The following is a 27,967-nucleotide window of genomic DNA, read 5'->3' as shown; positions in this document are numbered from 1 at the left end:
AAAAAAATGGTCACATTTTCTCATAAACTGCTCACATTTGGCCCGTCGCAAAGGTGAATAGTATTTGTGACGGAATAGTACCCATCACAAATGAGAATTGGTGTTAAGATAATGTGTGCCCACCATAGCATAAAATAAAGATCAAGGAAGAATAATATTTATGGTTTTGTCTGTTTCTTTACTCTTTATTGACTGCCTAGTCCAAGATCTTCCTTTTGCATCCTCTATACCTTATCACAACACTTTGCATCCTGAATCACATGTTACCTTAAACTTTTGATCCTTCACATATTTTACAGTGATGATCACTTTAATTCTAACCTAGAAACTTGATGAGATCCGCAGTAAAGAAGATCAAAGATCAATTCTTTGCATTTTTTGAGCTTTATTCATGCTTTTGTTAGATTGGGTTGGATCGAAATGTTTCTATTGTGCAGTCTCAGTACTTTGATGCAGTTTTTATCGTAATTTTCATCTTGAGTCATCTGAAAAGAACGTTTTTGTGTTGCTAATCAAAGATGAGGCTGTGTACATCCGACTCCCAACATTTCAATTTGTGGGAGTATCGGATTGAAATCTTAGAAAATCAACTCCTTGGTCCCTAGAGACCCATTTTCACAAAGTTCGATGAATGTCGTCCATGATATTCAAAGTGAAACGATTTCACATGTCACAACTGATTCACCATGGTATTCAAACGATTTTACGTGTCACATTTGATTCACAAGTTATGGTGATTTTAAAGATTATTTCAAAAATTACAGATTCACAACTTATTTTAAGGCGTCTCAACCACTGATTATATTATCGAGGAAGAAAATTTGAACCATAGTGCTATGTATGTGGCCACACTGGCCGTCACACTTTAGAATTTTAGATCAAAGAAGAGCTCATTGCATAAACTTTTCTTTGTTTAGTTACTACTTTATACATAGGATAGAAAAAACACCCTTAAATAAGCCCCACCCAAATTCAAAACATTTTGTTAGTGCCAAGACTCCCCCAATTACCAATAAACCCTAAAACCCTAATTTTGACTACTATACCCAATTCCCTTGCAAAAAACATCCATCATATAACCCATAAGTTCCATAGATATCACATTTATCACAAAATACTACTACACACTAGGCATCATCATCTAGATCCGGTTTCGGTTGCTCCTTTCGGCCGAGAAAGCTAGAAGCCTTGACACGCCCTCGATCCAAACTTCGTATTCTTTCTGGTTACGACACTCGAATTCAACCACACCGCGGCAAATCGTCTTTAGTCCGAAGTACTTCCGACTGTCGCCACCCTCGAGTAAGTGACGGCCGGGCCAGGCCGGCATATTTTTGATGACTTCAATCACCACATCTACGGAAAATAAAACAAAATGAATAAAACGAAACGATTTTAAATTAAAATTAAAGACTATTTTTTTTTTGGCTTTCTCAAATCCCTATGAAAAGGATGAAATAAAGATTAAAGTAAAGAAAAACTTACTCTTTTTCTTCTTAGTGATGGTCCCAGCAACGTGCCTACTCTTCATCTTTAATATAACCTGCAATGAACATTCAAAAAGAGCAGTTAAAATAAATGGAGATCACAATGATGACTGACTAACTTTGATCCCAACTGCTTTACTTTTACTTTAAACTTTGTTTGCTTTTCTGAGTAACAAAAGATATTCCTCAAGCTTTGCCTTACTACATTGGATTGAATCCGAAATCATCGACTAATCAATATCGGAAATCATCAACTAATCATCTTTTTAAGGAATCAAGTTACATTTATCTGTTTCAATATACTTGTCCTTAAAGAACTAAGATCCTTGCTTTAAAGAGAAATTCGTCGAGAATAAAGAGTAAAAGGAACTTCTATATTGTACCATATGACCTCTTTTACCGGCTACATTAATATAACAACTATTCGTCGAGTTCAGAGTTATGGCATAATATAAGAAAAAGACGCGGGTAGGGTACTGTAATGAAAATCACGTTAGTAAGCGTACCTGGTTCATTCCATTGATATAAACAGAGACGATCTTCCAGTGAAGGTCACCTGCACATGCGATAGCATATTGATAGGCAGAAAATAATTAAAAAAAAGTTTGAAGCATTCTAAAAGCATCATAATAATCACACATACCGTTTCTGGTGCGCTTCAGAAGCTCACAACCTCTGGCAAGCAATTCTCTAGTACAGATCCCAAGAAAATTCTCGTCAGGAACAAGCTCGCCACTGTGGCTGCAACTAGAAGCATTACTGCCATTATTCCCAGACACCGCCGCTTTCTCAGCTGGAAGCACGGCTGCTATGTTCCATACATCCTTCAAGGCTCTTGCTTTTAGTGTTGCTGCCCCACGCAACGCTGTACACAACATTTCCCCAAATACATCAGATTTCAACAATAATGCTCTAGAATGAGAAAAGCATATGATAATTTTTTTTTTTTTTTTTTTTTTTTGTAAGAACTGTATTTCATCAAGATTGAAATGATTTGCATCAATAATTGGCTCGTATATCTAAAAAGAAATTGTTTCCAAAGACCTATCATTCATCATTAGCGTTTCCTCAGAGAAAAGCATGTACACAACACGATCCATAAAACAACGGAGGAGAAACTTTGAAGTGACCTAACCGGGGGTACTAGGATATAGAGGATAACGGTTTAGTGAAGTTTTTCACACGAAATTTGTATAAAATGAACCAGTTAATATTTTTAGGGGTAGAGCAAGTCATGGATGATATTGATGCTGACTTAATCCGACCCAAGTCATATGACATAACCAGAGTACGTAGCGTGTGCTTAACTAATCAATTAGAACTTTAAAAGCGGTACCTCTATGTCCCGCATAATAAATTCAAGAGCGAATAACTACCAAACTAAATTTTAGTACATCAATAACAAAGGTACTGCAGCTAAACGTGAAGATGAAGTAATCAACTACATTATTGATTCAACAAAAATACCTGTCGCAGCCGCTGCAGTTAAAGTCATAATATCACCAGCAGACCGGACATTGACGGCTGAACTAACAACAGAAGCTAGATGCTCCCTCTCTGCACCCATAATTTCAGCCGCCTCAACGCATTGAGCAGCCACAAGAGTAGCAGCAGATGCAACCACCATATCAGTCCTTGCCGCTTCTTGATCCTTCCCAGAACCAGATGAGGCAGCAGTGGCAGCAGCGATGGCGGCCACTGCTGCTGCAACCCCAGCTACCGAGACAGCAGCATGCACCTGTGCATTGTGGGCCCTGGTCTCTTCTTTCTTTTTCTCCTTTCTGTCCTTGAGCCACCTCCCTACTGTCTTTCCACCCGCCGCAGGAACCATTCCCGCACCACTGCTAAGACCACTTTGATTACTTGATCTGTACTGGGTGTTGTTTTGATTGCCGAAGCGACAGTACTGCATTTCAGCCAAAAGAAAAAGAATCAATGATGGCAGCCTGTAATTCTCCAATACACGATTTTTGTGACAACTTTTTAAATGAGCAAAATTCTAACTCTCTAAAGGCTAAGTTTTATTTACATCACGCAATAATTAAATATGGTACAGATTTTAGATCTATCTACACTCGATTCTAGTGAAATCACCAACTGCGCATTTTTACAAGTAAAATTTCAAGAGATATCTATATGTGACACAGAATCGGAACCCTCGACTCAACCTCTTGGGATGCTTTCATGGGTCGTTTTTGCTCGAAAAAGATATTGCATACCATATATTGACGTGTTAGGACGTTACAACATCGATTTCACCACAAACACAACTCCCAATCAAATGAAACAAATTACTATTGAAGATATGTGCATTAGATGGAAGTAATAATGAAGGTCTATAAATGCAAACTGACTGAAATTAACAAGAAATAGGTTATACTTTAACAAGGTACACGCACTGAATTCCTGAAAACCAGAGATATATACAGTAGAGTATATGTTAACATCACGCAAACCCAACTCAATGGTATGTAATAAATGGATGTCAAAAGTTGGTTGTATCATCTCAGTATATGCTTATCTCGAGGCAAACAATAGTGTTAAGTGGTCACAACATTCTTTCAATTCTATACAGCAAAACGTAAACATTTCTTCCTTTCAATTTCATACCTCAAATCATCTCAGACCCCTCTAAAATAACACATTTTACAGTGAATTATTTCATGGACCATTTTAATTCTGAAATGTCCATTTTTCGCTTTATCGAAATATTGTTATAAGTGATCTATAAGGGTAGACATAATTCCACGGCATAATACAATTTTAAGTGATCAATGCACACGGGTCCAATGACAGATTTCTAACAAAGGCGGTCACACTCATCTCAATTAAAATAACTATTTTTTGTTAAATATATTGCACTATTATTATTATTATTAATTAACGAACTACACGCGCATACATAATTTCACGGGACAATCACACGGGTCCGGTGACAAATCACTAGCAAAGGTTGTCCCCCCTATCTCAATTAAAATTTGACTCTATAAGTTAAATACTTAGAATCTATTAATTAAATGCGTTATTATTTCGCCCATCTAGATCATATCATTCAATCTTGATTTCGGTCACAATATTGATTATGCGTCCTAATCTCGAAATACAGTCAATATCATTTTAAAACACGGTTACATGCAACCGCAATAAACTCCAAAACCTTCATAACTCGGTCATGGATCGGGGTCACTTTGAGAAAATTACAACTATTGTTAAAAACTGTGTTACCCCGACTCTCCGATACCCGTGTGACACGTCAAATACAGCAATTTTGTGCGAATTTTTCAATTTTTTGCTAAAAGTGTCGAAGTGTCGCGATAGGTGTCGGACACGCGACACGATAGCTAAGTGAAGTATCAGCTAAGTGAAATGTCGGAGTAACATAGGTTAAAATCTTAAAACCGTAAATAAGATCTTAACCACAAATCCTTACTCCGTCACTAGTCACATCGAAACACTAATTCCATGCACACAATGGCCACAAGTACTAGCACAATAACCAGTATTTTCATCTATGAAAATTGACACCCATTTGCAAAGATACCTTTCAATCAATCAACAGTACAAAATTTCCACAACCATGTAAACATAAATGCCCATATCACACAAGCTTTCCTTGTAAAAAAGGGTTTGCCATACATGTGAAACTTCAAAGGGCAGTAAAAAAATGGAAAACAGTTATAAAAAAAAACACAAAAATAGAAGGTTTTGGGATAAAACCAAAGACTGAAAGCAAAGAATCATTGGATTTTTACTTAGGTGAGAGTGCAAAACGCACTCCCCTTTCACTTTTTTCTGATAAAGTAAATTAAAATATATAAATAAATTGAAAAAAATAAATAAAATAATTAAAGACAAAAAAAGATGAAAGTTGGAGAGAGAAATTGGGCAGTATCTTAAGAAATCGTCCTGTACTCTAAGTTCGTCAGTTTTCGTGCTTGTCACCAAAGAGACCATCAGACAATATTTCTGACTTTTGGTTCTAAATAAAACAAAATTTAAAGATATTTAAACAACACAAATTCTTGTTTAATACGGAAATGTGTCTGTCTCGAACTTAAACGAGTCAAAGATCATAGATAAGAGAGACCAATTGAACAAACAAAACGATTACTAATAATAAATTAGTAATAATACCCGTTTCATATTAAAATCGTTTCAGAGAAACAAATTTTTCGTTCTTATTTGTCGATTTGGGTTGTACATGTCATTTAATGGTAGAAAATAATTAATGAAGTGCATTAATAAAGGACAACTAAGCATTTTATTTTTCTTTTTTCAAAGGTTAATAAATGATCGAATTCAGGAAAGATAGATTCAATCTAACATGCACAACAAGAGTTCGTTTAATGTAAGATTACGTTTTGAGATGATGAGTACTTTAATCACATGTACACAAATGTCTCGAACAAAAAGAGTACAAGTTAAGGATAAAAGAAGAGGAGGAAACGGACCTTAAAATCATCGACTTCAGGAGAGACGGGAGGACTATCGGTCAAGGAGCCATTAAGTGGGCCACTACTGTGTGATAGTCTTCCGGATGTCCTCGGTGATACATCTTGCTGTTTCACAAATTGTAAAATAAGACGGTATCATAAATTCATAATATAAGACGATTTTTTTATGTAAAAATTAAAAACCACTCATTTGTTATCACAGTGTATTAGATTTTACTCCAATGTACATAAGCATGCAGTATTCCACTATTCAATAACTCATGATTACATTACAATACAATTAAGCATGCATCAGAATATCAATTACTAATCATTCTTCTTTTAAATAGTCCACTCCATCATAAACTCCGAGTTGTCAACCTTCTCTTTGACATTTCTATCTTATGATGAATCGCTATCTACCTTCTGTTTTCTACCTTCTCCTTTAATAACCGATTTAAATATAGTATATTTAGCCTCATTCACTTGTCATCCGACCCCACACAATATATATTAATTTAATCAATAATGAGAGGGCAAAGGGAGAAGGTGGGAGAGGAGGTAGATAGCAATCCTCGATGATTCATTTTAGTGGGGGGTATGACTTTGTTGTTGGGATATTATTCCGAAATGAACTTTTTACGAGACGAGTTATGATTCAGAACAGTTATTTTAGTTTACTCACTCCGACTCATTTATTCATTTATTTAAATTTGATTAAAAAATACCAAGGATTATACTCTCTTCCATCCAGATCAAAGGTTACCGTTGCTTTTTGGCACTATTCATGGTCGTAGAGAATCTTTGATATTTATTATTCTTATTCTATAAGACAAAATATAGTCATGTGAGATTTTGTTTGATTTATCGTCATGAATGTTATAAGAATATCAAATTTTTATAATTTTTAATAATATGTAACTAAAGACACATAACAAAACGTGCCTTTGGTCTGGATGGGAGAAAGTATAAAATAGTTCGTATTCTCGTATTTGAGCATATTTATATTTTATAATTATATAAAAAAAAAGAAATAAATATAAGACCGACTCCGAAAACTCTGTCTTGTTATAAAGTTGTTTATCAATTCTATTTATTCCAAACGTAATGCCTAAATATTTGTCGATTTTGTAAGCTTCTAGACTCAAAACATTCCTTATACACATTGAAATTATAAAATTTAATTAGATTTCCTAATTCGAACCAATCCACTCTAGCATCCTAAAATTGGATTCCCTATAATCTATATAAACTTTATAATTGTAAAGCCGTCTTATACAAGAATTCGCAGAAAAACAAATATTTCCAACAATTTTTCATACCAAACATAGTATTGAACATTTAAGTTGGAATTAATGCCTACTATTTTCCAGATAGATAAATTCCCAAACAAAAATGTCAAAAAAAACCCGTCAATTTCCTAGTAAATTTCCAACACAACAAATTATCTTTCCAAATTCAGAACATAAGTAGATATCAACTTATAGACCGTGACATGATACAGTCCGCAATAAACCCGTAAAGAAAAAAGATAAATAAATAACCGCGACAAACAAAACACTTCCAGACTGAGTCATGGTACAATCCATTATAAAACCGTCCATAAAAATGATAAACAAATAACCGAGACAAAACAACTCAATAAAACGTCAATAAAAATGATAAACAAATAACTGAGACAATACAGCTTAATAAAACCGTCAATAAAAATGATAAACAAATAACTGAGACAATACAGCTTAATAAAACCGTCAATAAAAATGATATACAAATAACTCAGACAATACAGCTTTTAATAAAACCGTCAATAAAAAAGATAAACAAATAATTGAGACGGAAAAACAACTTACAGACTGAGACATAATACGGTCCATAATAAGTTGCGAAGTTTCAGAAGAAGCAAATGCAAACGGATTTCCACTAACACCCGTCACCGTCTCCTCTCCGATAATATCTTCCAAAATTGGACCAACACCACCGCTTCCGCCACCGCCGCCGCCACCGCCTTTAGAAAGAAACATATTAGGTGTACCCAATGCTTTAGAAATTTCAAGAGCGGAAACACTCCATGACCTTGAAAGAAATTCCATGGGTTCTTTCGGGGTTTCCGGTGGTTTAAATAATAAATCCGAGTTTGTAACCGGTTCGGGTTTCCAAACCCGGCCGGCAGCTATTGCCACTCCTCGGTCCATGTAATATAAATTATATTTAATTAGTTAATTAATTAATTGTTCGAGAAGGTTGGAGAGAAGATCGGAACGAGAACGAGAAGGTCGTTGTGGTTTTTTAAGGAGTCGGAATGGAATGAAATGGAGTATTTAAAGAGAGTGGGTTTGGCAGGTACTGAGGAGAGGAATGATGGAGTGGAGTGGTGTGTGGAAGTGGTGGGGTGGGTTTTATAGGGAGGGAGGAATGGTATAACCCACATTCTTATTTCCGTCTCAAATAAGACCGACTAAATGTTATCACTTCACGATAAAATGCTACGGAGTATTATTTTTTGATAAAATATTATTATTATTTTTAGAGTAAAAAATGACAACTTTAATTATAACATTTTATCATCAAATGATTATATTCTATTAAAGAAATAGTGATATATGATTCGTTTTATTTCAGACCGTCTAAACCAGGAGATAGTAGTATAATTGTATGTATAAAGGACAAAAGTGTCAGAAAATTTGTTGTAATTTTGTGATGTTTTTGTTGTTGTTGTTGTTGTTGAGGGATTGAGGAATTTGTGATTTGGGAGGTTGTTTATTTGGATTGTTTATAGAGTTATACTCCAGTTTGTCCATTTGTTTACTTTGTTTTTGTTGATGGATTAGTCTCATTTTCACAATTGCTAAAATTTGCTATTAGTAGTGGAGGGAGATTAGTGAGGTGGGGACCATTTTTGGAGTTGAGTAAAATGAGCAAGCTTAGCATGTTAAGCGTTACCGAGTGGTATTGAGTTTTGGTATCACTTTATTAGATGCTCTTATGTAAGATCGATCATGTTAATAGATCATACAAGTTGTATGTGAGAATGTGATATCCATCGGTGACATCATCTCATTATTCTAAGTTGAATGATAGTGATGGGGGACCATTTTGAAAGTAGATTAAATCGAGCATCTAATTAGTTGGCAAAATTTCCTTAATTTTATAGATATATAGTAGTACGGAGTATGATTTATTTCATATGATTACTAAAAATGTTTTCTGGATATGCTTGATGAATTATGTCAATATAGAAACTCGATTTTCAACCTAAGATAACATGTTACATATGTTTACATAAAAGTTTTAAATGTGTTGTACTATTTAGTATCACCATGCTAGTTAAACACCACAAATTCTCATTATAGACGGACACTATCCGTCCATATGTATAGACGAATACCATTTTCCCTCACAAAATATCCATTTGCCATAAAGTGGGAAGCACATGGGGGTGTCCCACCTTGTCCCCCCTACCCATTTTATTAGAGATCTTTACCCGTCTGTTCGCCCCACCCGTCTATACCAAGACCTATTGGTTAAACACTGCTTTTTTGAAGCCACATGTTGTAAGATTTAAACTTGTAAATATGATTTATTGGTTAACTGTTTTGTAATGGTGTAGATGGATTTGAGCTATAGGAAGTATATTTTGGCGGTAGTTCGATAATTTTCGAATGAAATTAGATACTTGATGGTTCTAATTCTATTTCAACTCCTAAAATCTCATTCCCTACTCTCTCCAGACTCCAAGTCTCCACAAAAGTTTTCAAATCCTTTCCTCCTAGAGTAAAATATTACCAACCCAAACAACTATGAAATGATATGGATATTCAATCCATATCTCTCAAGTATGAAACTTGTAAAGCAGAATGTTACTCCTTAGACATTCTGCTTTTGTCTTATCTACCCATTTGGAAATTACTTAACCTGTTTTTGGCTTCTGACGAATATGATTGTCTTCAATGATACTTGTTGTTAGAAAAATGTAGATCCTATGAGTAAAGTTCCTATATAAATTCAGTTAAAAAAATTAAGTGTAATTTTAGCTCCTATAAATTCAATTTAGAATTCATACGTTAAGTTTTAAAAAATTAAGTTCTTATAAGTTCAAGGCAAAAAAAATTATGAAAATTTAAGTATAAAAGAACCAGTACTACTTAATTCGTCTTAAGTTTAAGACAAATAGCGCCCTTTTAAATAAGAATTCGTGTAAAAGAACATGGACTAAAGTCTTCTATCACTCGAAACAAAGCATCTTGACAAGTTGAAGACCTCTCACAAAAAGGGAGAGGGGACAAGATGGGACACCCCCATGTGTTTCCCCACTCATATCTCATGGGTATTTTGTGAGAGAAAATGGTATCCATCACAAGCTTGTTACGGATATCGCCGTCTTCAATGAAATTTTGTGCACTCGAAAAGGCTAGAGTTACACTCGGTATTTCATTGCCTTTACACGTGGAACGTTTTTATTCGCGGTGTCACAAAGGACACTTAACACCGAGTGTAACTCATAGCTTGTTTCTACTTCCTTCATTCAACTCCACTCTACCTATTTCTATTTTCGACACTATTTACGTGTGCACATTCAATCTCGATTTTCTCTCAATACATAAGTAAAAATATATTCGTGTGAGATCTTGTTTGATTCGTCTTTACAAGTACATTAAAAATATCTAACTTTTATAATTTTTGCAAATACGTAGCTAACAATATTTACCGCGTAAAACACGCGTTGGCGAACGTGAAAAAGCAAAGTGGTAGAGTGGAGTTGAATGGAGGAAGTACAACTTAAGTCAATAAGTTAGTACATTGGATTTTGTAAACCCAAAACATGGATCAGTGAGCCTAGGCTGAGCTTACATAAAGACAGTGCAATTTGCAACCTCCAAATCAATCAATCATAAAAACCACTTAAATAGAAAGATTATTGCATCTGTTCAAAATCTGTAAAGATTAGGCAATAGCATAGGCTTCTTCTGTTCATGATACATGTATTTGCTTTTTATAGACGGCGTACGGCTCTGAATTCTGAATTTCTGATACCTATATACACTCTACGTATTTATTACTCTCCACATACGGAGTACAACGCTACTACTCTATGCAATCTATCACTCAGACAAAAGGTCTTCTATACTTCAACTTTACAACATTGCCTACTACATTCAACAGTGGGAAGCAGATGAGGGTGCCCCACCGTGTCCCCCCCAACTCATTTTATTAGAGGTCTTTACCCATCTGTTCGCCCCACCCGTCTATACCAAGACCTATTGTTCACAAAATCTCATTGGTGTGACTGACAATATTCGTCATAAGCTTATAACAGATCAAATAATACCCACATGGATATATAAAGATAAATCATTTGTGATTTTTTAGGCACTCTAATTTTTGTCTTATATACCCATATAAGTGATATTTGATCCGTCACAAGAGAGATTTACTGAAAGATTTCTCACAAGAACTCATTGTAGACGGTCTTTTCAAATACCTCTCACAATCGATCAAAATAAGAGGGAGTGGCTGAGCGGTTATACGTGGTCTTTTTGAAAAGACCACAAGCAAGATTAAGCAAGATCAAAATAACACACTTTCAATTAAGTACTCTTGTCTCATTCATCCTATTTAACTCATTTTAGTTTAAAACAAATATGTCCGTCTAAAAAAGAATTTGTAGAGAATTATTTGGATTTTTTTGCTGAGTGCCAATAAGTGTTCAAATGCAAATACATTATTTTTTTGGTCTAAACCATCCGGTAATCCGAACCACATTGGGCCGACTAATCCGGATTTCGGGGCGTGTCCAAGGATTACGGTATTTAAACCCCTCCCAATCGCAATTGTGGGGGATCGATCCGCAGACCTCCCTACCAAGCGCAACCCCATGCTACCACTGCGCCAACCAACGATTGGTAATGCAAATACATTATTAAAATGTATTGAGATATATCTTACCGAGTGTTATTCTTGACTTAACGGGACTTGATTTGGCTAATGAAATTTCCCCTCCCTGATTAAAAAAAAGATAAAATTTACAGTGTTATCAAGTTTTTTTTGGTTCTGTCGCTAATGCAAAACGGTGGCTGTCTTGTTGATTGACAAAAATCTTAACATAATTTATTAATATCATGTTTCGTTCAAGTACACATAATGGTTAGTTACAATTACAAGTCTTTTAACTTAAAAACTACTTATAATAATACAAGAATTTCCTACTTAATATAAAAAAAATGAATGTCATTAGCTGGTAAACTAAATTTTCTATGTAAATGAAGAAACTCAAGAAAACAAAATGTTCAAACAAATGAAGTTGTGTACAGTATGATGTTATCAAAATAACCAATGTAGCGTGATGAACCGGGAACGTTGCATATCTTCACACCCATATTGCTTTCCGTTTCAATTAGCAAGAAGGCGTTCTGATTTCCATTTACGCTTATCGTCTCCAAATAAAGTATGTTGGTCCTTTATTCAATGAATGCTTGCTGGATGTATTCCAGCAATAACTATCAGTTAATTACTTAATTCGTCTGTTACGATGCGATGCAATAGATGGCTTTTCTGTAACAAGTCTCGGTTTTGGCTGCTGCCAACCGTGCTGCACCAGAAACTCTTCTATCAGCCTGCAAATTCATTTGGAACAGAATGTCACTACAATATATATGAATATACCCGAGGAATGCGAAGTATTAACTAAGATATGAAATTGAGTACATGCTACAAATAGACTTCTGTGATGCTGCTAGCTCACGGTCTGGGAATGAATCCTCCAAGCGATAACCTAACCATACGTACAGCTCCAAGACCTACAACCAAGTGCAGCATACAAATATACAATTTAGTGTAAATTTATTAAATTTTAGTGGTACTTGCCAAGCTGCCATACATTTGGGAAGAATCTGGCACAAAAAAACAACTAACAACTACTAAGCTATAGTTAAAAAATGATTTGAGGTGTATTCACAGACCACAACCACCACCTTCAAACTCACCACCCCGATGTGTATTCACAGACCCGCTTTACCGAACACGGAGAAAATCCCAAATGACATTTTTCCCATATTAAATAATTTAACCCTAATTGAAAATTTCCGCCAAATCAATTTGGGGGTTAGAGTTCAGAAACACGCATCATTGAGGCGATACATGATGGCGATTGATTAGGGACAGCGGCAACGAGGGTCTCGACCCTCACGCTGCCTCGACACAACCCAAACCAGGTCTAGTCCATTGATGAGAAAGGTGGTTGCAGGAGGAATCTGATGTAAATGGCGTCGGAGTACACAGGCGGTGAGGGTTGTCATGGATGGTGGTTTCCGTCAGTCATGGGTGAGATTGTCATATCCGTCGGTCATGAGGTGGCCCTCATGGTGGCGCAATTCCGGTGTTGATGGGGAGAGGCGAAGGTTGTCTCTTGGTCGGTATTTGGTGGTCTTGGGTATTGAAGGGAAGAGGTGTGCATGAAAGAGGAGAAATGGACGACGACAGTCGGTGTAGGTTGCTTGAGTGGTGGTTTGAAACAGGGGGTAGAAAAAGGCGGGGTGCATGTAGTAATGGTGTATAGTGGTCAGAAAAGGCGAGAAGGTAGTGAGCATAGTGGTTTGGAGTATATTGTTACTATCATAGGAAAAAACAAGCGTAGTGACCTGACTAGCAGGCAGTCGATCACCTAGTCATTATCAGAAGATGGGAGTTAATAGTTCAGTTTATTTTGAGATTAAATGAAGTTTGGTGGAGTATTATAAGAAGACCATCCATAGTTTGGATTATCAAAAGTCGGAGTTAATAGTTCAGTTTACACCGGGGTATCTTTTACATGAAATTGAAGGCCAGTGCGATGATGCATATCAAGAAGTCTTCCGTGAACAGCATAAGTTCATTTGAATCATGAGAAGATTCTCACCTTGTGAATGGATTCCAGCGCCTTGAGAGCTGTTGGTGACGTAGGCACTTTTAGTGTCCCAGGTGTAAAAATTTCCTTCAGATGAACAAGACCCTTCTTTGCGTAGGTTTGCGCGAACTATTTTTTCAAGGGAACATTGTTACTCAAGTCTGAACGTATTAAAGGTAAAACTGGCATGTATTAACAATTTAACATTAAACAGAACAATTTACCTGGACAAGTCCCTGTGACGAAATATCATCATCCACATCAACTGGACTGAAAATAGAAAACAGGCAGAGCATGAAGGCATTGTATCTACAATATGTTTTATGACTAGTCGAAACACCAAAGTTTATGCTAGAAGCCCAAAAATAGTACACACTAGTGCCGCAGACCACAGGCTGTCAAGGTTCAAGATGCATTACAAAAATGCTAACATTTTATAGGAGAGCATCAGACCTGAAAGAAAGTACTCAATATATTTTACTCAAATGTTTATATGTGAAATGGAGAATTTTGAGCAATGGACCTAACCCAGTGAAATGGAGAGCGTGATACAAACGATATGTGCATTAATTCTATTATTTGATTAGAGAAGATAAAGACACTAATCAATTTAGCACATAGCCGTAAGACAGGAATTGAAGACTATCAAATAAAACAGTATCTATTTTTACTCAATTAGTGTGTTGCTGGTGTTTTTTCGTGAGATATTGAACAATAAAGCTAGCAGAGTGAAATGGAAAGAGTGATACAAACATGTGCATTAATTCTATTATTTCAAATATAGATCGTGATGTGACAGTTTTCAATGAAGATAAAGATACTGATCAATTAGCACACATCAGTAAGACAAGGCCGAACTTGAAGACTATCCTCTCACTATGTAAAAGATACATAAAGAAAATGAATCACACAAATAAGAAAAAGAATGTAACAGCTGAGGCTAATTTTCAAGAATTGTAGGACGAGCAACTCTCAGACTTGACAATAGTGTTGGAAGCCCAGGACCTGCTGTCGGCTAGAAGAAATAACTAATAACCAATGATTTCTCTGTGTCTCTGGTCTCACAGCCAACAAATGTTCTCTGAGCACAAGCGTGCGTCGGTTGTATGTGCCTTACGAAGTTTATTAAGAAGTTCCCAACGAATACGCTAAGCATGTGGTTTCTGGTTTTCTAGAAAATGGCCATTCAAGAAGGAAAATAATTTGAGTACTTCTCATAAGTCATATATATACCTTAATGATAACTCTAACCATCTAATTTTTCTAGTTTAGATATTGGTTCAATCTTTTTCCATTATTTCACCATACTCATCATCTCTCAAGTCTCAACTGCAACTCTCAGTGCAATATGGACTAACATATACTCCCTGAAAGGAAGATCGATGAAAAGTATGCAAGTAGACACAAAAAGTGCTAAAAGGTATGCAAGTAAGAACTGAGTGGCATTTTTAGTAACATAGTGACAAGGGGTATGCAAATGGGGCATCGAAGAGTTATAATTCTTGTAAATATCAAGTTTAAGTAGGATTAACCTATTTACCTCAAAGGGAATAAGGCAAACTGTGAAATGGATTAGAAAGGAAAGTGTGAAGACTAATCTGAAAGGAAGTAAAGAGGGTGACTGGTAATTATTGAGCGATAAGGTGCAGTGCTCAGAGTGCAATCAATCATGGCTGATGCCAACTGGGACTCAAATTACTCAGCCCTTGCAAGAAATGACCTTAAGAATCAAACTTTATTATACGAGTTTTACTTTACCTGATAAACTTTGTTCATCCTTCCTCACTTGCCCCACAATTAATGCTGGTAGTTATCCTCTGGACACATTGATGATGTGAGGGAGGTGATAAGATGATCCTAAAGGAATGAGAGAAAATTATACGGGGCCAGAACATATGGCGAGGAGCTGCTGTGCACATCTAAAATTCTAAACTACTCTTCCACAACGATAATCTTATATAATAGCGTCCATATAGGTTGCCGTGTAGGCCCAGTTGAAAATGTTCGGAAAAAACAGCCCAAAATTGTTATTCGATGACACTAATCAGCCCCAAATTTCATAGATTCTTCCCATGCGGCTAGATATCTAGAATTTTAGATCTAGATGAACTGATACTGAGGGAATTACAATGATTTCGAGGCTGTTGGCAAATGCTGATCAAAAGAAAAGAAGTCCCTAATGGGTACTTGGTGACAGTTGAATGTAATGATCACATCACAGATGTGCAAATACTTCCAGAGAACTCAGAATTATGAATACACCCTCCATTCATGTCATTTCCAGATGTTTGTTGAATACTTGAATATATGCGAGGTATATTTTAATCAAACATATGGAAATGGCATGAATAAAGGGAATAATATTTACAAGACAAGAAAGTATAAGACTTTGAATCCAAGCCAGACCTAAGCCAGAGACCAGTATCAATATTCATGGTGAACACAGTGGGCAAACAAAAATCTTGGAACCTTTTAGCTTTTGTAGTTTATTTGCACCCTAAGTTTTGCGTACTTCGTTTTTTAAAAGGAAAGGATCAGAGCAAGCTCAGTGTAAATAAAGGTCAAAAATATCAAACAACCTCCGACAATTAAGAAGAGTGTGTGTATAAGAGTTGATACCTTATAGAAAAGATGTATTTCTCATGCAAACCAAGAGGCAGCTCGTCAATGATAGCAGCTACTTTCTGCATCAGCAAGCTTTTGTTAGCAGTAAAATACTCCTAGAGAAACAATACTGCATAATGTAAAAAACAGACTAAATTTGGTTGCAACTTGGCTCTGTTTCCGGATAAGAAAGCTGATCTTAGAAATACTTAAATAGAGACCTGGGTACAAAAATTGTATCCAAATAACATTCTAAGGTAACAAACATTATACTTCTTAGCACAGTCATAAAATGACTGCTTTTACAATTTGATTGATATGGTTGTAATGACATGTCCATAGATCATAGCCACAATCTAAGAGGCGCATTCTAACATACCCCTCAATCCCTCATGACATGTCCATAGATCATAGCCACCAAGATAGGTCTGACATCAATCCACTACAGTGGTTTCATGTAGGTGCAATATTCAAGAATCGTAGCTATAACCAAATGGAGCCGCGGAGATTTGGGGGTTAGTAGCGCAAAAAGCATTATTATACGCTGAACTGAAGAGTTAAAGACAACATCAGCCCTATTTCTAGATTAAAACTTTGAAGTCCCTAATACATTTGTTACTTATGTTTACACTTTACAGAGGATGTTGTATGACAAGTTTCAAAAACTTAATGGAAAAAAGCAATGAGAAGGAGCAGGTGACGCTCCATATGATCACACACTCACACAAGAGCTTGAAGGGTTAGAATTTGCCTTAGTGATTTGTACTTCAAATTGAAGGAGGGAAAACAAACAATTTTTTCAATATATTCATCAGGATTCAGGATCATGAAATTATCAAGCACATCACTGAGAATTGCCAGAAGAAAAATAGTTTTAACTTTTTGCTACATCCACTACAGGCCTAGAAATATTATATCATAAACCTGCACAGCCACTTGATTGGGGTTGAATAAAATCAGACCCACATCCGAGGTTGGGACTTGGGACGGTGGAAGCTGCTCTGTTGGAGCTCCCACACATCCTCAAAAATGAAAGAGCAAAAAATTAATTTAGGTACCAGCAATTGTTCACAGTCGGAAATGAAATAGCTTGAAGACAATTTTGAATTTGTTGAGAAGTGTTCCTGCCAAGACAAAAACCAACATTACAGGAAGAAAGGCTGAACAATGTACAGGGATTAATATACGATGTTACTATTCACAATCACAGAATATTTTACAACAAAAGTTGTGAATCTCTTCAGTATCAAACTCCGTAATTCATTGCTACAAAACATGATGAATTACAGACAGAGATCAATAAAAATACACCACATGACACTTGTAGCATTTGCATATTAATATATCAGTAATTTGAACAAGATTCCCTCAAAGTATAACTATGAATTAAATAAGGGTGTTTGTAAAATAGCTGGTAGGTCATGAGAGACATTAAGTACTTAAAATTATAAATACAATAGTCTAAATCCAAGACTGGGACATTCAGCATTTGCATATTCCCGGAAACCCAAGGTTTACAAGGTATTAAAGTTCTCAAGTGTTACATGTACAATTATTGATGATGTACATGTAACATCAGTAGTGTTAAATGAATGATAATGCATTTGCTTAACATTACGTGAAAAATGCTTTAACATTTGGTGAAAACAAATGAATTGTTTAACTCATTTGTGTATAATGTGAGATGGCTTTATGATACTATAATCTAACGTCATTTCACAATGTTGTATATACGAATGCATATCTTTTGGAAAATCATCTCACAAAATACAATCAAACAAGGTGACCGGTATTATTGAAGGTCTAGAGTTTGTTATCTTATATTATTATGGGTTCCGAATTAGTATATAATTCGAAAACGGTTGCGTTGTAGTGGTACTATTCAATATAAAGGATTCTCGTCTATTTGGCTAGGGAGTTTACCTCCTTTTTTTTTGGAGGGTTTAGCCTTGGGTTTGACCCTAAATACCGTCTCATTTGATTATTGCTTGCAGTTATTTACTTTTACGGTTTACTTGTCGATTGGTTATATCCAATGCGTGTGGGAGATTGACATTAATCTCCCAAGAAGATAATAAAACTCTATATACCAAAGCGGAAAAAACAGTTGATGATAAGTGGTGCCTTTCTGGTTTCCAGCCATATAACACTAAGGGGGTGTTTGGTTAGAATATGAGAAATGGAATGGGAAAGGGAAATGAAAGGAAAGGGATCTGTTTGGTTGCAAAAGGTAATGGAATAAAAAAAATACAACCCATATTAAATAATCACCACTACAAGCTCAGATCCACCTCCTAATGTCGCCCCCTGCCACCTCTCGTCGGCGCCCACCACCGACTTCCATTGACTTCCATCACCGGTGCCTCCTGCTATCCGGCAACCACCACCGACTTCCATTGAGTTCCATACCCTCGAACCACCCTCCCCCACCCCCAAAAACACTAATGGGGGAGGGTATTTCGAGGGTTATGGGAGGGTTTTTTTGGTTATTAGTGTGGTGTTACGAATTGGAGTTGGTGGGCTGGACTGAGGTGGTCAAGAGTGTTAGCCGGAGGAAGGCGGCTCCAGCGGTGGTGGCGCTGGTATGGAAGAAGGCAGTGGGTGTTGGTGGACAGTGTCAATGGTGGACTTGGGTGTTCAAATAGTAGGGAAACGGTATGAGATATCCTTCGGGGGGATGGGGGAATCAACTTAGAAGGATTTGGGGTAATCCCTTTTCTGGCTATTGGGTAAAGGGTAAAGGAAAAGTGACTAAACAAAGAACTACAAAGGGAATGGGGAGTTTTCATTACCTTTCCTTTTCCTTTAGACCCCCAACCAAACGCCCTTAATGTTCTCACAAAAGAGTAATAATCCCACAGCATCTCATGTACTTGTTTCTATCGTATTCAACAGTATTACAATGGTTTCAGACTTCCAATCGTGATCTCAAAACCTGTTCAAGTAGTTGTTTCTAAAATATTTTCAAGTTCTGCTGTTTGGTTTATGAGGTAACATAATCTGAAGCAAACTTTCCATGCATATGAGCAGTTGCAATAACAAGACGTTAATGTTATAAACAATTGAGAGACCAATAAAAATACTTCCAAGAGAAGAAGATAGCTGGTAACCTACCAATATGTGGTATAAGCCATTTTTCGGATTAGCTCTGGAGTACATGAGCAATAGATCATAGCTAGGAAATAGTCCAGCACGCTGTCAATCATACAGCATATGCAGTATAAGTAAGTGAGATCAAAAGGCAGAATATGTTTGAACTGCGAAAAAACTGTAACAGCTCATTATCAATTCCATGCTCAAAAGAGAAACTGCCCCAATGATGGCAGGGGTGGGGCCGGGGGGATTGAACAATAAAAAAAATGCAACATTGCTCTCATGATAATAGGAAAGTTGTTTCCAGTGACTTAGTATGAAAAATGGTTTTAGGGCCAACTTGCTTTTGATTTTATCTCAAAGCCAAAAGAATAGTGAGTCATTGCCTTCATGGGGAAAGGACGGAAATTTTGAACCAGCTAAAGCACAATAGATCTGCTAAATGAAAGGCCTTTCTATTCAAGAAGTTGTTCAACAAATATTTTAGTGACGCTATTACGCGTTTTATGACAAAAACCCCATAAATGTACATTTTCTGCAGCTGTAAAAGACACTACTCACCTCTAGCTCCGGTGATGGACAATTGAGTGATGAGTGAAGAAGAGGCAGATCTTCAGCTTCCAGGCATGTTACCTCACCAACAGGATACTTGGATCCATACCTCCCAGCTCTTCCTACAAGCATCCAAAACCGTCTCAGACACAAAAAACTACAAGACAACTACAAGAGAAACAAAGCATAATATTGAAGTGCTTGTATAAGCCAACTTTATAATAAACTGTCCAAATTATCTAATAAAAAGTGAAGTACATTCGTTATTGGCTTAATCACTGTTCTCACTTCTCATATTGGTGTCTCATACTACAATTGAAAATTTGCAAAAGTTGAAAGGTAAGTTTAAGAAAACACGAAACCCTGACAACAGGGACAAATACCAACCTGCAATTTGCTTGATCTCTGGAACAGTCAAATCACGTGTCTCCAAGCCATCAAACTTTTTCAGCGACGAAAATATGATTCTAGAAATATTTAGATTAAGACCCATTCCAATTGCATCACTAGCCACAAGAACATTTAGCTCACTGGCAGCATCATTGAAGAGAGTTGCCTGCATTTAGACGTAAATTATGAGCTCGAATTCTTCTCGTGCGAAGGCCAAATTTGAGTGTCAATAATCATAATGGTTATAAACAAAGATAATATGTATAACAGTTAACGGTGTTTTTTACAAATATGCTGCATTCACCAGACAAACAAGACATTATTTATATAATCATGATGGGCAAGTTTTGACTTATAACTATAATCCATCTTTCAGGATCAGAAACCTGTTTACATGAGATCATGATATGCAAATTCAGTATCGGTCACGGATGTAGTAACATTGCAAAATCACAGTATCAATTTAAGGCGGATGAAATGAAACTTGTTTCCGCCAATGCGGCCTTAATTTTAAAAGGTTTACAAAGTGCGTTAAAACTCAGTTCTTACAATCTGTAATTGAGTTGATTTCCCATGTTTGAAGTCTATCTACTTTCACTTGTGATTTCTTTTTTTTTTCCCACAAATATACACACCATTTCTGATTTCAGATGAGCTTGCGTCAAATGTATACAAAAAACTAAAAAAAGCTGAAAAAAATAAAGTAAAAACTGATAAGAAATAAGGAGTAATAAACTGATGTTCAAAAGAATTTAAGAAACATCTTGTCTTTCACCGAGCACTCAAATTTAGATAAATATTTTTTAAATGATTCTAATTATGTTAAACTATCTCAATAATCAACACTAAATTTTGAGAACTCAGTTCAAAATATCATCAGCTTTATCCAGGCCACTACGAGACAAAAGCAATCACCAGCCTTGTGCTAAAATGTCTGACATCATATTTGTAAGTGGTTGGGAAGAGTGTCCATGCTTCCTAGCTTGTAAGCAACTATGATACTCGGACAAGTTTGTTGAGTGGCGTATTCCGTATCGATACGATACGAAACGGGATACAATACGGGATACGTATCAGATACGCCAATTACTGACACGATACGTATACGGCAACGACAATGGAAACATCTTGATCTTGATATTAATTTTGATGGAAAAACAAGACTTAACTGTAATATTTTAATATTTATGTATGGAAAGGATCTTATCTTGATCTTGATCTTTGGTGTGAGAAAGAGATTGATCTTGATCTTTGTGTGAGGGAGAGCGGTGTGCGTGGAAAAGGAGAAATATTAGGGATTTATTTTTTAAAAGAGAAGTGTGGGGCAGGAGGTGGGTAGTTGGGTTAATGATACACAGCTATAAAAGGTAATAATATTTTAATAATTTCTATTGTATAGTATTTTATAGTTTTTCTTTTTCTAATAGAGAGAGATATGGGTAGTATACTCTATAACAAGACTTGTATAAAACCAAAAAAATACACTATAAAGTACTCCGTATATTTTTATTTATTTCTCAAATATAATAAAAAAAATATATATAAAACGTATCGTATCCGTGTCTAAAAAAAAGTCAAGATACTCCTTTGACCGTATTCCCGTATCTATTAAAATTCAAAATCACGTGTCGGATACTCCGATACGTATTGGATACGATACTTCGTATCCGTGTCGGAGTAACATAGATAAGCAAGGAACACAGCCGAACATTCAGATGATAAAGATTTGCATAAAACATAAAATTCCAAAAGAACTACTATTTGTTACCTGTCGTGTACGAGTCTCTGGAGGAAGTGAACCGTAAACAACAGAACAAAGATGCTGTCCCGCACTTTCTATTCTTCTCTGTCAGCAGAAGAGAGAAAACAATTTTTAACGTAAGCCAAACTGAGAAATGCCGAACAACTGAAGAAAACTATATGCAACAGGTATACTAGCCATTTGATATGTTTAAAAGCATTTTTCAATCAGCGCTGTGAAGAAGTGATAAGAAGTACCACTAAAGCTTTTCACTTGTACATGTATAGATTATAAACTAACATTATCTGAAAAATGAATCAACAAATTCACTATTCTATGTACATATCCAAAAGGATATTCACTTTTTCTTAAATGACTATTGCTAAAGAGAGGGAAAAAAAATACAGAAACCCTTCGGAAAACTCCATAATCTGCAGATCACCAAATCCATTGGCTATTATTTTACAAAATATGGGAAAGGGAAACATCAATATATCAACCATTTATCGCATATCATGCAGAAACCAGCTTCCCTTAATCAATCAGATATAGATACTTTTGAACAAGTTTAAGACAAATAAACAGAAACATAGAAACTTTTGAGGTACACCAAATTTGTAGCTTTTACAAATCTTTTCAGCGCCTAAGGGCGATACTAGAATGATCATTAGCATTACAAGAGGAGAATGCACATGTAGTTCACCTTGAAATCGTATATTCCACGACGAGAAAAGCTAACAAGACAATCCCCCTCTTTTATGTTGGAGAAAGATCCAAGTGGCACATTCAATGGTACGAGCGGTAATAACCTGTCGTAATATTCAATCTGCACTACAAGAATTACTAGCAAATTAGAGTAACTAAGAGAAAATACTTTTATCAGTTACAGAGAAGGTCAACAAAAACTTAAATCAAACTTTACTAGCATTCAGGAATACGTTAAAGATCATCTTCTTCCTCTCGTTTATGAGGCATTAACCCACAATCCGCCTCTGGAAACTATAATTGTTGTTGATGAAACTTTCTCGTGATGTTAATCCAATGAACTTAAGGACGACTAAATGACAAGAGAGACAGCATCGCCGAGAAAAATGTTCAGTAATTCCTCCCTAACGCTGGAACATAATCTGATATATGCCTGACAAAGTAACGCCATTTAATGCTTGCTACAACTTTTGGCCAACATTATGTGGTTTAATACCCTGTTTGCCTTCAAAATAAAATCATGGCTGAACTAATGTAGGAGTCCAAGTTTTAACACAACGCCTATATAGTCCTACAAACTACCTGGCTGACTGGCTCTAGGTATTCACTATTATATAGTCCTACAAACTACCTGGCTGACTGATCAAAAGAACTTGATCAGAAAAACATAGAGGTTTGCTGGTCTCCCCCTTCTTGAGTTCTTTCCCTTCCAAAGTAAAAATCTGAGGTCGATCAAATTTAACTCCGACGTTAATTTTAATACAATAAGTTAATAGTAGGGCTTCCAGGTTTTTCCAGAACCGGTATAGGACTATGAAAACTGAGAATCCCAGAAGGCGAGAAGCTACAGTCTGAATTGCTTTCACAAGAAAACAGTGTAAGCCTCCAGGAAAATCACAAGAAAGAAGGGGAAGGATTGGTCAACCGCACTGACATTAAGGCAACATGCTCATTACAAGAAGGGGTCCTTCGAGCGTCACAATTTCCTACAAAATTTTAAGACTGCAGGAAGACGGGAAAGGAGGCAACGGTGTGGGACACTGACACAATGTGGGGAGGGGGGTTCAGCAGTCAGGAATGCGAGCCAAAGGAACAATGAACTTCCATTGAAGAAGCTCCCACACTTATTCAGTGTAGTTGTCTACATCCAACAAGGAACAATCTCTCAGATGTCATGATAATTTACTCCTCCAGTTTCTAATTATTGCAACAAATTAATACAGAAAAGCTAATACTGGTAAAAACTTGATTAATTTGGTTCAGGTACGCTGACTCATTTGAAAACCTTATTTGTTGGCCTCGTGGTAATTATAAGTAAATTTACTTTTAAAAAAAATGGTATCAGAAATATCTGAATAAGATTATCACCTTCACATTGTCCCCAGTAACCTTCAATATTTCCTGAATAAGAGGTACAGCAGCAGGATCTCCACACAAGTGAAGTTCATCTGCGGCGAGTCCTAAAAGAGCACGAGTGAAGGAAAACCCCCTGGTCTTACAGCCCAACATCTGGAAACAAGAAAATGGCTAACTTTGAGGAAAATAATCCTAATAGCTTTGTATATCAAATGCCTCCACGTAAAAAATAAAATAAAATAAAATAAAATAAAGGAGTTCCTTGAGAATCCAATTCTTGTACCATGAGGAATAAAAAGGTTTATTTATTCACGGCAGAGAGGAATTAACACGGAATCCATCAACACTCACGTGCCCAAAAACATGCCAGAAGACCTTTTTTCCATTCGGTCAATTAGGGTAGTAAATAGTTTCATTAGCCTGTATTAGAAAAATGCCAAAATGAAACAACGCGTAAGTAGTGAACATGCCTGAATCTCATCAACAACAGCACATTTATAGTCCGTTGTCACATCTGCCATCTCAACAGTCACGGCAATATGCTTAGAGCCTTCTACTACCTCTCTTTCCTGTCCCGTGATTAAATCGCAAGGAACATTAGCTTTATTCATACGTTTTGCTACTTCCCAAGCTAATAACCTTAAAGGGCCACAATATACGCCTGCACAATGTAAAACATAAGCAAAGATTCTTAACATTGTTAAATGCATGTTAACAACTACCATCAATGTTAACAAATTGAGCTTCTATACCTGATGAGCTACACTCCAAACGTTTTAAAGCGTGGTATGTTTTACCACTGTTTGTAGGCCCCACGTGAAGAAAAACGTTGCGCTTCTTCTTACGAGCAATTGGGTACCATGTATGAGGCCGGCTGGAAAAAAAAAAGGGAAAAAAAAGTCCAGTAAAAATTATTGTAGTCTCAAATTCAAACCAAATCATTTTTTCACGGCACAGAGTACAAGATAAACAGGTAAACCTACGTCCAGAATGTAACTGAAACCAATTTTCGATGAAGAACTCCGTCAACAGAATCAAATAATCTAGTTCTAAAAATCATTTGGACAGAGTTTTGCAACTCGGATATTGCAGCAATGTCAAAGTAGCGGAAGGCTTCAGTAGGGTCACTTTCAAAGACATAGATAGTTTCTCAACAAACAGCTTTAATTTTGACTACTCAATTGGGCCGTTCATTTGACCTCACTAGACCAACTGAATCTCTGTTTGTCATGATTAAAAAAGCACATAGCTCTCTACAGTCTCTACAGAATATCAAAAGAGAAATGAACATAAACCTACGACACAGGATGCATCACATTTAATTTGATTCATTGAGCTATTCAAGTTGAGCACATTTTATTTGATTTGTTCACCCATTAGCAACACTGTCAATTAACTTAATCAAGGGAACAAAGAAAGATGTACACATTTTTCACTCAGACTTGTATTCCAATGTAAAATCAAGTCAACAAAGGACTTCTCTTGACACGAGTTTCAAAAGCAAGCGCTTTTTGATAAGACTGCCTGATCATTACCATACTGATGTTTGATCAGTAGATATTTTCCTAAAAGTTTTTAGATTTTTTTTAAGAAAAAAAAAATCTGTATTCCAAAGATGTAAAGAGCTCTGCTGAAACTTTCTTAACGTCTCAAAATGTTTTTGAAGCATATAATCCAAACATAACCTTACCACTTACCACAAGACCATAGGCGAAACTTACTAGTTACTACTGATGCTCAGCTGAAACATTCTTAACGTCGCAGAATGTTTTTCAAGCATATAATCTAAACATAGCGTTACCAACTACCACAAGTGAACCTTACTACTAATTTTTATGTATATCATCATCGAATTGCAGCAAACTCAACAATGTCTACACCATAGGTCCATATCACAATGACACAAATCGATGAACGAACCTAAATTAAAGCGTCAAGAGATTAAATTAAACACCACAAACAAGCACTACACCTCAACTAAAAGCACGATGCTAAATTACATGCACAACAGCACAAATTGCTCAACAAATCAAATTAAATGCGCTCAAACACACCTTAACAATAAATTCTTTAACAAAACAATTAACAGTTAGTCTTGTTGAAGACGGGTCGGAGCAAGTGACAGGTAATGTCACTCACAAAACGGATAGGGGGGACAAGGTGGGGGCACCCCATGTGCTTCCCTTTCTCCTCTATTTGGGTCATCTGTGAGAGGAAATGGTATCCGTCACTCCAAAGTGACGGATACGTGCCGTCTTCAATGAGATTTTGTGAACAATTAAACTAAAAAACTACGAGAAATTAACAACAATTACGAAAAATCATTTCGAATTCTTAATTACAAAAATTAAGCAAGAGAATAATCAATTAATCATACATCAGATGCTAAATTTCATGCACAATAACACGAACAGCTCAACAGATCAAACTAAATGTGCTCAAACACAATTTGGCGATAAATACCTCGATCAACGCGATTAAACTAAAATCGATCAAAAACAAACTAGCAATATTACCAAAATCATTTCTAATTCATAATTACAATAATTAAGCAAGATAATGCTAAATTACATGGACAACAACACGAATATTTCAACCTAAGTAAAACTAATTGTGCTCAAACATACACTATATTCTTCAATCAAACGATTAAATTGAAAATACTAAGGAAAACATTTCGAATTCTTAATTAAAAGAATTAAGCAAGAGATTAATCATACGTTAAATCGGTGAAATCAAAAGTTGATGTATTGGAAGAACTGCTGAAGTTTCTCGAAGAATGACGATAATTATCTGGTAGAACAATGATGACGAGCGAAGTGCGCCGGCCACCGGAGACGGCGGCGGGAAGGTGGCGCAGGCGGCGGCAAAATGTTCGAACCATGAGAGTATAAAAATGTTGATTCTTGCGATTATGGTTCGTTGTAAGGTTAATTTGATTGTAGAGGTTCTTGTACGTCGGGCCGGGTCGATTCGAGTTTCGGTTGGATCTTGGATCTTAAATGTGGACTAGAGTGTGGGTTGGCTCAGGTTAATTGTATGAATCCGGTTACTGAGCCCAAACCTTGCTCTTGGCCATAACGTATATACTCCCTCCTATTCTCTATTTTCTTCCCTATTTCCTAAAACGGATTATTCAGGTTTTCTTCCCCTTTCCTATTATGGTAAGTTTTTCACCTATACAATTACCATTCTATCCTTACTTCTTTTTAGTATTTACAATTTATGCCATCAACTTATTTCCTAATCCAACTACTAACCCAACTACTTAACCCACCCATTAACACTAATCCCAGCCCAAATAGTAATCCGGCCCAACTAATCATAAAACCCTAATGACACCCGCCATATTTAGCCCCCCCTAATCAGAAACCCTAAGAACTCCTCTCTCTCTTCCGCCATCGCCTCTCACATTCTCTCTGTAAATCTCACTCATTTTCTCTCATTTCTTCATTTGATTCTCATCAAACCTTATTCCTCATCACTGATCCATACTTTCCCACTCTCCTTTCTCTCAATCAATCACCATGTCAATGGATTTATACCTAAATCGCCATAAATTTGAAAACTTTTCGAAGTTTACAGCAGATCTGAGTTTTGTTGACTCGGATTATGAAGACGGTCCTTGTTTATTCAACAACACTGTTGATTTTGTTCGAGTTGATGATGATTTTGTTCGAGTTGATGAAGATTTGAAGGGTGTGATTCGAAATGATGTTGATGGGAA

General features: G+C 36.2%; 2 protein-coding genes across 4 annotated transcripts; both read right to left on the bottom strand.

Moving 5' to 3' along the window:
• Window positions 1-871: 871 nt before the first annotated feature.
• LOC141619121 (VAN3-binding protein-like) lies at window positions 872-8,290 on the bottom strand. Its single transcript, XM_074436147.1, has 7 exons — window positions 7,771-8,290; window positions 5,939-6,046; window positions 2,955-3,393; window positions 2,131-2,352; window positions 1,994-2,043; window positions 1,486-1,543; window positions 872-1,356 (listed from the first exon to the last, which is right to left on the bottom strand). The coding sequence occupies exons 1-7, from the start codon at window positions 8,110-8,112 to the stop codon at window positions 1,142-1,144; spliced, it is 1,434 nt and encodes a 477-aa protein (XP_074292248.1). The 5' UTR covers window positions 8,113-8,290; the 3' UTR covers window positions 872-1,141.
• Window positions 8,291-11,997: 3,707 nt separating this feature from the next.
• LOC141619201 (ATP-dependent RNA helicase SUV3, mitochondrial) lies at window positions 11,998-27,205 on the bottom strand. 3 transcript variants are annotated; one of them, XR_012531619.1, is made up of 17 exons: window positions 26,961-27,197; window positions 24,993-25,114; window positions 24,711-24,901; window positions 24,253-24,393; window positions 22,883-23,005; window positions 22,207-22,284; window positions 20,436-20,604; window positions 20,058-20,170; window positions 19,518-19,598; window positions 17,462-17,527; window positions 16,419-16,483; window positions 15,558-15,656; window positions 14,024-14,069; window positions 13,812-13,928; window positions 12,623-12,714; window positions 12,249-12,531; window positions 11,998-12,169 (listed from the first exon to the last, which is right to left on the bottom strand). XR_012531619.1 is itself a non-coding variant. In XM_074436227.1 (15 exons), the coding sequence occupies exons 1-15, from the start codon at window positions 27,122-27,124 to the stop codon at window positions 12,426-12,428; spliced, it is 1,674 nt and encodes a 557-aa protein (XP_074292328.1). In that variant the 5' UTR covers window positions 27,125-27,196; the 3' UTR covers window positions 12,108-12,425. The 3 variants fall into 3 exon arrangements, 1 of the variants encoding a protein (XP_074292328.1); XR_012531618.1 differs by lacking the exon at window positions 15,558-15,656 and having other exon boundaries at window positions 26,961-27,205; XM_074436227.1 differs by lacking the exon at window positions 15,558-15,656 and having other exon boundaries at window positions 12,108-12,531; window positions 26,961-27,196.
• Window positions 27,206-27,967: the final 762 nt, after the last annotated feature.

The sequence above is a fragment of the Silene latifolia genome, chromosome X (genome assembly GCF_048544455.1).
Source record: "Silene latifolia isolate original U9 population chromosome X, ASM4854445v1, whole genome shotgun sequence".
Taxonomy (NCBI): Eukaryota; Viridiplantae; Streptophyta; class Magnoliopsida; order Caryophyllales; family Caryophyllaceae; genus Silene; species Silene latifolia.
The sequence above is the reverse complement of the archived record's forward strand: the minus strand, read 5'-3'. Positions and strand labels throughout refer to the sequence as shown.

Bases quoted from the DNA above. Each gene is read 5' to 3' on its own strand.
- LOC141619201 (XM_074436227.1), bottom strand. From the start codon at position 27,124: ATGGTTCGAACATTTTGCCGCCGCCTGCGCCACCTTCCCGCCGCCGTC. The intron at 20,605-22,206 runs GTAACAAATAGT...GTCTAAATGCAG, and splicing joins CAGAGACTCGTACACGACAG to GCAACTCTCTTCAATGATGC. The intron at 19,599-20,057 runs GTGAGTAGTGTC...TATGATTGACAG, and splicing joins GTCCATCACCGGAGCTAGAG to CGTGCTGGACTATTTCCTAG.
- LOC141619121 (XM_074436147.1), bottom strand. From the start codon at position 8,112: ATGGACCGAGGAGTGGCAATAGCTGCCGGCCGGGTTTGGAAACCCGAA. The intron at 6,047-7,770 runs GTAAGTTGTTTT...TTTGTGAAACAG, and splicing joins ACCGTATTATGTCTCAGTCT to CAAGATGTATCACCGAGGAC. The intron at 2,353-2,954 runs GTATTTTTGTTG...TGTTGTGTACAG, and splicing joins AACTGCAGCGGCTGCGACAG to CGTTGCGTGGGGCAGCAACA.